This window comes from Zeus faber (assembly GCF_960531495.2).
Source record: "Zeus faber genome assembly, chromosome: 14".
NCBI lineage: Eukaryota > Metazoa > Chordata > Actinopteri > Zeiformes > Zeidae > Zeus > Zeus faber.
This window is the reverse complement of record NC_137200.1, coordinates 1,452,501-1,462,719: the sequence shown is the minus strand read 5'-3', so window position 1 is coordinate 1,462,719 and position 10,219 is coordinate 1,452,501. Positions and strand designations below refer to the sequence as shown.

The 10,219-nt window shown below is 48.3% G+C and overlaps 1 protein-coding gene across 1 annotated transcript; it reads left to right on the top strand.

Moving 5' to 3' along the window:
- The first annotated feature begins 6,204 nt into the window (after positions 1-6,204).
- Positions 6,205-9,586, top strand: cwc15 (CWC15 spliceosome associated protein homolog). The gene is made up of 7 exons (XM_080014044.1): positions 6,205-6,288; positions 6,883-7,043; positions 7,165-7,277; positions 7,425-7,522; positions 7,616-7,726; positions 7,856-7,986; positions 9,155-9,586. The coding sequence occupies exons 2-7, from the start codon at positions 6,913-6,915 to the stop codon at positions 9,270-9,272; spliced, it is 702 nt and encodes a 233-aa protein (XP_079870170.1). The 5' UTR covers positions 6,205-6,288; positions 6,883-6,912; the 3' UTR covers positions 9,273-9,586.
- The last annotated feature ends 633 nt before the right edge of the window (positions 9,587-10,219 follow it).

The following is a 10,219-nucleotide window of genomic DNA, read 5'->3' as shown; positions in this document are numbered from 1 at the left end:
TACCGCCCAGGCACCAAGAATACCAAGCCTGACGCCCTGTCCCGTGTGTTCGTGCCAGAGGAGAAGACAGGGGATCCAGAACCCATCCTTACACTCCTGTGCCTTGCCGCCACGCTCACCTGGGAGATCGAGTCCCTTGTCACCCAAGCGCAGGAACACCAGCCCAACCCAGGTAGCGGACCCCCTAACCGCCTGTTCGTCCCTGACTCCGCACGCTCCCAGGTTCTGCAGTGGGCCCATGCCTCCCGCCTCAGCTGCCATCCCGGGATCACCCGCACCCTGGCCATCGTCCGCCAGCGCTTCTGGTGGCCGACCCTGCTCCCTGACACCCGGTCCTTCGTCTCTGCCTGTCCCACCTGTGCCCGGTCCAAGACCTCCACCCAACCCCGCTCCGGCCTCCTCAGCCCATTACCCTTGCCGACTCGTCCTTGGTCCCACATCGCCCTGGACTTTGTCACCGGTCTCCCACCATCCCACGGCAACACTACCATCCTCATGGTGGTGGACCGCTTTTCTAAAGCGGCACACTTCCTCGCCCTCCCAAAACTACCATCGGCAAGGGAGACCGCGGTCCTGCTGGTGGCCGAGGTGTTCCGGACAGAGGTCCCCAGTTTACCTCCCAGGTCTGGCGCGCCTTCTGCTTAGCCCTGGGGGCACAGGTCAGTCTCTCCTCCGGTTTCCACCGCCAGACCAACGGCCAGACGGAGCGGGCAAACCAGGAGGTGGAGGCCATGCTCTGCTGCCTGACAACCACCGTGGGCCGAATACGCCCACAACACCCTGGTCAAAGCCTCCTCTGGCCTATCGCCCTTCCAATGCTCTCTGGGCTACCAACCCCCGCTGTTCCCTGCCCAGGAGCCTGAGATCGCTGTACCCTCTGTCCAGGCCCACATCCGTCGCTGCCGGAGGATGTGGAGGAGGGCCCGCTCTACCCTACTCCAGGCCTCTGCCAGGGCCCAGCAGCAGGCGAACCGGCACCGTGCGCCCGCACCCACATACGTCCCCGGACAGATGGTAAGGCTCTCCATAAAGGACTTGCCCCCAAGGTGGACTCCCGAAAACTCGCTCCCCGGTATGTTAGTCCCTTCCCCATTGTGTCAATCATCAACCCCTGTGCCGTACGCCTCCGTCTCCCTCCCTCCCTCCGTGTCCACCCCACCTTTCATGTGTCCCTGCTTAAGCCGGTGGTTTCCAGCCCTCTCTCCCTCCCCGCCAAGGCCCCACCACCTCCCTGCACCATCGACGGTCACCCAGCCCACACAGTGTGGCGCCTGCTGGATGTGCGGCGCAGGGGGAGGGGCCTCCAGTACCTCGTGGACTGGGAGGGGTATGGTCCAGAGGGACGCTCCTAGGTCCCCCGGAGACAGATCCTGGATGCCTCCCTCATCCGGGATTTCAATCAGACTTGCCCTTCCGGGTTCCAGATGTCCGCTAAGGGGCGTCCGTAGAGGGGGGGGTACTGTTAGGCCCACAGCCTCCCAGCGCCACTAGAGGCCCCTCTTGCCCCATCTGCAGCTCCCCCCTTGAGCCAATTGCACACACCTGGGATGAATTACCTGCATCACTCCACATAGTATTTAGTCTCCAGCTTCCCAGTCATTCATTGCCAGACCGTCAACTAGCTTACCCGAGTTGTACAGCTACTGGCTCCATTCCTAGTTCCAAGTTCCTAGCTCCTAGTGCTTGTTTCAAGTCCCTAGTTTATGTCTCTTTGTTTCGTCTTCCCCTTACCTGCTTGTCTTCTCGTTGATCCAGTCTGTCCATCCCTCTCCAGCCAGCCCAGTTTACCTGCTTGTCTCCGCTTGTCAACCACGGCTGTCCATCCCTCTCCATCTAGCCAGGTTCCCCTTCTCTCCACCCGAATCCTGGACCCCTCCTCCCGGTCATCGTCATACCTGCCCAGCCCTGCTCCATCCCTACCTGACCGGGGTCCCCCGGCCAGCTCCACCGTGTGGGCTAATAAACATCCTTTGTCTGCCTCCTGTCTCTCCTAGCCCTGGTCGTGACAACAACATTGCACACCAAACATAGCACATACTCCTTGCTGCTCGGCTAGGATCATGTCTATTTCCAAACGATTTTGCCAGGCCACTCTGGAAGTTACGTCTAGCTGCTCACCGAGGGCCTCAAACTATTTAAACGTGTAGTTTTGCAAAGCGTTGTTGATTATAATAGTTCACCCAATCTACATTTTTGTCAATTGTTCACCAGGGACAAAGTATAGATGCAAATCCACCTAAAATTGGGTTTTGTGACTTAAATTTGTGACGCCACTTGGAACTCCGAAGGCATCTATGTAGACACCGTCCTTGAACGGTTGGACAGTACGTTAACAGCGGGTGTTCTATGGTTCAGCACGCATAGTCAAGAGAGTGTCCAGATCTGCTGACGGAATTACCAAAGTGCGCTGTACTATAGCAACTTATGGGCAACTGCCAGTCCAATTAGTGGGCAGGATGGCATTATTTATTAAGATTTGCTCTCAGATTGCTGTTGTCATTCAAATGTATCAGCGCTTACTGGTGTGGATGTGTTTACTCAGCTTCGGATGTAGATTCTCTCTGGGTAATGTCCTCTGCTGTCTCTCTCAGGTCGCGTTGGATGGTAGCAACAGATGGGTTGGGTTCTGGAGCAGGCATGCAGTGGGTGATGTGGAACCAGACATTTTGTTTTTTTCTTTTTTTTTTCTGTGTGCTTTCACAGCTGTGGGAGTAAGCAGAGTTATTTGAAAGAGGCCCTGTCCTTGGGGCTCATCCCACTTTTTTTGTGTACGTACAGGGACACCCAGTTGCCGGCCTGAGGTGATGATTGGGCATGCACTGGTCTGTCGTCTGGGATCACCGTTGGTTTGGCCTGTCGGAAGATGGCAACAGTGTAGGTGGAGGGCGTAGAAATGTTTTACAGTTAATCAGTTAATTTTGACATCCCTTGTGGTGCCCTCTTAGGTATGTGGGGCTCAGTGTTGGGGCCGTCTGAGGCTTTGAATGCCCAATGATGGATACAAATGTTTTGTTCGTAGATATCTGCTTGTCATGATCTCCTAGGTCTCAGTCAAGGGTACCGCTCCGTGGTCGATTACGTGATCGACTTCCGCACCCAGGCTCGACTGAGCCAGTGGAACCCGCAGCCCAGATTGACGCGTTCCTGATGGGATTAGCAGAGTACGTGAAGGATGAGCTAGTTTCCCACGACCTGCCCACCTCTCTCGATGGCATCATTGAGCTTGCTTCCCGTATCGACCGACGCATCCAGGCCCGGCAGCGAGAGAGGCATCAGAGGCAAGTGGAGCGCCGCTCAGCAACCCGTCTTCCAGGTTCCTCCGGGCCGCCAGCTCTTCCGGCCCGTCACGCACGAGTGAGGCCTCTCCCTTGCGGGTTGGCCGGGCCAGCCTCAGCCCGGAGAAGAAGGAGAGATGCCGGGTGGGGAACCTTTGTCTCTACTGCGGTCTAGCTGGACACTGCATTTCCGGGTGTCCTGTAAAAGGGCTCGCCAGTGAGGGAGGAGGTCCTGGTGAGCTACACCTCCAAAAATCCCCCTCCAAGCTACGCCCCCTGTGCCAGGCTCGGCTGCTGCTGCCCCAATGCTCACATTCCCTCGCCATACTTATTGACTCTGGTTCCGAGGTTAACATCATCGACGATAACCTAGCACGGCAACTGGGTGTTGGTCGAGTTCTCCTGCCTTCTCCGGTTCCTGCCACTGCCCTGGATGGCCGCCTCCTGGGGACAGTCACCCATCAGATGGTTCCCAACCGCATGCTCCTGTCCGGCATCCACCACGAGACGATACAGTTCTGCATCCTGCACTCACCTCGTCACCCTCTCCTTCTGGGGTTCCCCTCGCTCCGGCGTCACAACCCACACCTCGACTGGACCACAGGGGCTATTCTGGGAAGGAGTCCTGCGTGCCATCAGGTCTGCCTGAAGCAAGCTGCCGCACCTCAGCCATCCACCAGCTCCAGCTCCGCACCCGACATGTTGGGGGTCCCTGCCAAGTACCTCGACTTCAGGGAGGTCTTCAGCAAGGCCAAGGCGACATCCCTTCCCCCCCACAGGCCATACGATATTGCCATCGACCTCCAGTCCGGCTCCACCCCCCCCCAGAGGCCACCTGTACTCCCTGTCCGCCCCGGAGAGAGAGGCCATGGACACCTATATTAACGACGCTCTGGCGGCGGGCATCATCCGTCCCTCCTCATCCCCGGCAGGGGCTGGCTTCTTCTTCGTGGAGAAGAATGATCAGTCGCTTCGCCCCTGTATTGACTATCGTGGTCTCAACGACATTACGGTCAAGAACTGCTATCCCCTGCCCCTCATCTCATCAGCCTTCGAACTCCTGGAGGGGGCCACGGTGTTCACCAAGCTCGACCTACGCAAAGCCTACCATCTGGTCGGGGTTCGAGAGGGGGACGAATGGAAGACGGCATTCAACACTCCCTCCGGTCACTACGAATATCTGGTGATGCCCTTTGGCCTCCCCAACGCCCCCGCCGTCTTCCAGGCCCTGATCAATGACGTGCTCAGGGACATGCTCAACAAGTTCGTCTTCGTGTATGTGGCTGGTTTGACAACTATAATTCTCCAATTAGCTCAACAATTTTCTGGGGCCCCCACAATCCAATGTCCGTTATATGTCTTAGTTCTCTTCATCCACAACATACACAATCAATCACAGTTTGGTACCATACACATTCCTTAATGACAGCTGTTTCCACACAATTTTCCGCTCTGCCTTCTATCACCGACTCCGGAGGGACATAGACTAAGGCCTCATAGCTTTTGACTTACACGGATGGCAATGTGACCCTGTGGTTCTGGTTGTTCATCCACTATTCCAATAGCAGTAATAATTCTATCTTTTAACACCATCGTCCTTTATAATTGTTGGCCTCTTCTGACCAGAGTTGGATCCCAATCATTTTATGCTAATGTTCCCTTTTTTCTATTAATTAGTCTTTTTTAATTCAATCAACAGTCGTTTCATCGTAAGCCATTTATTTTGTCATCAATTATAAATTAAAAATTTGGCAATCTGATGAATTAAGAATTTAGGTTCGTACAGGAGGTACGCAATCCCCAAGACACACACAGTCAACAGCTCTGATAGTCCAACAGTTCTTGATGATTAACAAATGAATAAAGAGTGGCATTGCAGGTTAAGAAGTTGAACTCCACTTGCAAACTAACTCTGTCCTAGATGGCAATGGCAGACAAATATGCTTTGTTGTATAAAAAACCCCAGAGTATAGTCATAGTACATAACATTACATCAAATTGTCAATTATTGCTGTTATTGTAGTCTGGAAGAAGAATTAACAAATAACATGTTTTAAAACCTGTTATCACCAGCTGCTATATCTAAATATTTAGATGGCTTCAAAATATCTATCGACCTCATTATGGCTGTTATACATGAATAATACACATAGATCAGTGGAAATCTTCAGTAACTTTAATTGACTCTACTTTTAAGCGGCAACCGGGGCACATTGACTCAGTATGGGAGTCAATGTTCCGTACCGTCAGGTTAACATTGCTTATTATATCATTTAAGGCTTGTTAATAACATGCTAATGCTACATGCTAATAACATTGCCAACTCGGCCTTTATTGCAGTCTCCAGTCCATTGTCGAATTGGGATAACTCCCCGCTAAAATAACAAGTATTTTCCTCCATGTACATAATTATTTGCAGAAGGGTTTGGAAGTTTGGAGGTGTTGAATTTCCAGAGTTTTTCAACTTTTCGACTGAAGCTCACATCTGAAGTGCCACAGGACGAGCGGAGCTTTGGGGCTCTCAGGTTTGTTCCGAGAGAAAAACAAAAAGCGACAAAAAAGAGCATGGCGACACCCTGCGGTCTGCAGGGGTCTCAGCATCCAGTTCATCTGTTTTTTGCTGATTCTTTGTTGGCTCCATCGTTTCAACCTTGTATGAGCACAGTAAAAACGTATAATGCTTGGTGTTTTCATTTGGACCTTGTGATAATCCTGTTCAATTGTTAAAGCAACACATGCATGTAGTATAATATACGTCAACAAATATTTCTTGAAATATCCTCAAGCAACAAATAACACTTCCGGGATTAATGTTTTGAAATTGGTGTCTTTTATTTTATTTTTTATGTATCAAACCATTTTCAATGGGCCACGTGGGCGATACTTGTGACGTCGCGGTCACGTGGTAGTGTAATTCAACCGGAGCGCCACTGAACCAAAGCTTGTGCGTCAGAAGGAGAGAAGCGAGCGTTGGTCTTGTGCGTCCGAACGCTACTTCCTCGTGTAGTAGCAGGTTTGTATTTATTTGAATTGTAAGTAGGCTGTATTTGGGGTGTCAGTATATAAGTCTTTGACTGATAATACATCGATATTTGTCCAAACGTGGTCCTTCTTAACCAATGAATAAACAGACTGCTAGGGCTAAATTAGCTAACTGCAGCTAGCTTCGGTTTGCTACCGAGAACAACGCCAATCACACATTCATTATTAATTACAGCTTAGTTATGTAAATACTAATATGCAAACCATACTTTAATAAAAGCCGTATAACGTGGCTGGCAAAGCCGCACATGCACGCGAAATATATCTTAACGACCGATTGCATCCCCGTGGTTGTGCTATTACTTCGTGGAATGTTTTGGTCAGCTATTTATGATATTCCACTTTTTGCCTAAACTTACTCTTGAAAATAGTAAAGTTTGACTATTTTCAATGCTATATTCAATAATAAGAAGCTAACTATTGAAAATTGGAAGTGGCCAGGGCCAGCGTGATTTAAACAGGAATTCTTTAGTTACATTTATTTTACATCAAGAGTTGATGGTAAAAATGAATTTAATTATTATTTTACTTTGGCAATGTTGGCTATTGTTTTGGCATTTCCTAGTTCACACCAGTCGCTCCAGAGCTACCAAGGATGACTACAGCTGCCAGACCTACGTTTGAGCCCGCAAGAGGAGGGAGGGGCAAAGGAGAAGGAGATTTGAGTGCATTGTCCAAACAGTATTCAAGTCGTGATTTGCCTGGCCACACAAAGATAAAATACAGGTCAGTGGATAGAAACATGGAAAATGTTGTGTGTGGGGGGGGTGTAGTATGGTACGTGGGACCCCCGAAGTCCTCTAATACACGGATGTTGACACTGTTTTGCATCTTGATACACCCTCAGGCAACCCACACAGGATGCCCCTGAGGAGGTCCGTACCCGTGACTTCCGTAGGGAGCTGGAGGAGAGGGAACGTGTGGCTGCTCGCGAAAAGACCAGGGAAAGGGGGCCAAGAGGTGAGTTTGGTGCCAAAATTGAAGTGGAAAGTCTTTTTTTTTTTTTTGCTGTGGTTAGGTTTGTTGACCAAGGGTCCTCACCTGGCCTTCAATTGATATTTATCAGGAAGTTCCAATCAAGTCTTCTTTGGCCTCTTTGTTTTCAAGAGCACACCACATCATCATCATCCTCTTCATCCTCAAAGAGGCCCAGGCTTGATCAAATCCCAGCAGCGAACCTGGATGCTGACGATCCTCTCACTGATGTAAGTACAGTTAAATTCCCAGAGTTTGATGTAAGATGGTCCCTGGCCAATGTTGAGCCGGATCACCAACATTGTGTTTGTGTATGGTTACAGGATGATGAGGATGAGGACTCTGACGGGGATTCTGATGACGATGATACCGCAGCTCTGGTAGCTGAACTGGAGAAGATCAGGAAGGAGCGGGCTGAAGAACAAGAACGCAAGGTAATGCATGGTGCCAGTGATCAACATATTAAGGTCAAGTGACAACAATTGTGAGAAAATTTAGAAATGGGATGCTGCTATCCTTTTGGGGTCTTGTGATAGTAAACAAATGTATTACTCTTTTGCCAGGAACGGGAGCAGAAGGCAGAAGAGGAGAGGATTCGTATGGAGAATATCTTGAGTGGAAATCCGCTGATTAATTTAGTGGGGCAGCAACAACAGCCAACCCCAGCTCCGGCAGCCTTCAGTGTCAAGAGGAGGTATGGTAGACATTTATTATTATGGTGGACATGAGTTCACACATAGAGCATGAGTCTCCTAAGGAGAACAGTCATTTATTCTGTTTACCAACAGCCAAACTAAGGCTTGACATTCCATGACTCAACAAGTCAGATTAGAAGAGTCCCTGTAATGTCTGATAGGGGTGTCACGATTCGACTTTCCATTTCAAGGTCACGATCCGATTTTCGATTTAAGCGTATGTATTTTTTTCAGTACTGACGGCTGCCATTGTTCCAGTATTGAGTCCTGATTTGTAAAGAAAACCACTAATTTACTGCTCCTGAAAAAATCTGTCTCACGGTCTGATGGCAAATTCCCTGTGGCCCGGCACGGTCCGTGATCTGGTGGTTGGGAACCTCTGCACTACAACATTCCTAATGTCTGATCGCCCCAAGAATCATCCTAATTTACCGCCACATTTGCTGTTTAGCAGTCAGAACTTGATGGTACGGCTACCTGTTTGACATCGGACTAGTTGGCGGCCCATTAATTGGGGCGATATTTGCGCATTTTTTTAAATAATCGGCCGGTGCCTGCGGTGCCTTTTCCAATCATTTGATTCTCAGTGACACTGCACTTTTTGTAATTTCTTGGCCAACCTTAGTAGACATAAAATCAAACCTTATTTTTATTGTATTTTATTTTATTCTAAATATTTTTATTTTATTCTACAAGTATTCAACTTACTGTATTACGTTTTAGGAGTCAGTTAGTCGGTCTATTAGAAAGAATTTTATTTTTTTTCCTAGGACATATTGTGTGTTATCACCGGGTGCGTTGCATTCAGTTCACTGCATATATGTATGAAAGTATGTATATGTATGTGACAAATAAAGAATCTTGAATCATTTCTTGGAAGAGAGCTCGGGGGCATGCGGCGCATTAGTCAATAGTTTGTATACATTTTTTTCCCATTCATTTCCCCTACTGCAGCTTATACCACAGACAGTGTTAGTATGGCGTAAACGCTGCACTCCTTAGTTCTTAAAAGGGAAAATCTGCGCCAACGCATCAGCCAACAGTCCAGTCGCCACAACTCTGCATTTATGAACAAAAGCCCATAAATCACACTTTGATGTTCACATTTGTCTTGAATGCCGTGAAGTGATTTTGCTAATGCTTTGACTCATTTCTCTTTTCTCTAAGGTGGGATGACGACGTTGTGTTCAAGAACTGTGCAAAAGAAGTCAAGGAGAAACGCTTTGTCAATGATACACTGCGGTCGGAGTTCCATAAGAAATTCATGGAGAAATATGTCAAGTGAAGGACTTGATGCATGCCCCATATTCTAATTTTCTTTCTCTCGGTTCAGTGTGACATGTTTATCAATAAGGGGATTTCTCATGAAACCTGGAAATCATTGACTATGCCGGTTAATAAACATTTGGCTCTTAACCACCAACATGTGAACCTTGTATATAAACCAAAGTTACCTATTCAGATATACCAGACTAGTGAACAAAGAAAAAGGAAATGGATGAATGAATACATTTCCACATCTCAGTCTCAGATTTCATTTTTTTTAACTGACTTTAATAAACATGGTTATTTGTCTTTTTAATAAACTTGGCCTATGGAAAATTACATTTTGTATTTGTTTTTGCGATGAGGTGAAAATCTTGTATTGAAACATGTAGACCAGGGGTCTCAAACTCGCGGGACGATATTTTGTGGCCCCCTACTTGACATAAAAGTTTAGTGTTAGTGCAGCCCGCACGTTTTTCTCACACGCACCTTTTTGCTGAGTCGTTGCCCTGGGTGTTTTATTTTTGTTTTTATCACTTATGGGCTACCATAGCTCAACCTTGTGACAGCTTCCGGTGGTGTTTGTTGACAAGTTAGCCAACGCGTTAGTCACTTGGTTGAAACGTGATTCTGGAGTGACACTAAGTGGAAGGAAAATATATCCTGTCACCCAGTGCAAGGTATAGAGGACTGAAGTGGGCGGACTCAACAAGAGTAATCAGTGACCTAATAAAGACAGCATAGTGTTGCAGTAGGAAAGGGAAAAGAAGTTGTACTTTTTTTTGGAATACTTGAAACCCTTTCTTTGTGGGATACTTGATGCAGCCCAGCCTCACCTCCAGCGGCCCCCAGGTAAGTTGAGTTTGAGACCCCTGATGTAGACAGTAAAACAAAACAATTAATTACAGGTAAAGTGCAGCAGTGGTCCAGCTGCAGTCTTCTAATGAATAGGCAGTGAATCTAACA

Bases quoted from the DNA above. Each gene is read 5' to 3' on its own strand.
- cwc15 (XM_080014044.1), top strand. From the start codon at position 6,913: ATGACTACAGCTGCCAGACCTACGTTTGAGCCCGCAAGAGGAGGGAGG. The intron at 7,044-7,164 runs GTCAGTGGATAG...ATACACCCTCAG, and splicing joins CACACAAAGATAAAATACAG to GCAACCCACACAGGATGCCC. The intron at 7,727-7,855 runs GTAATGCATGGT...CTCTTTTGCCAG, and splicing joins CTGAAGAACAAGAACGCAAG to GAACGGGAGCAGAAGGCAGA.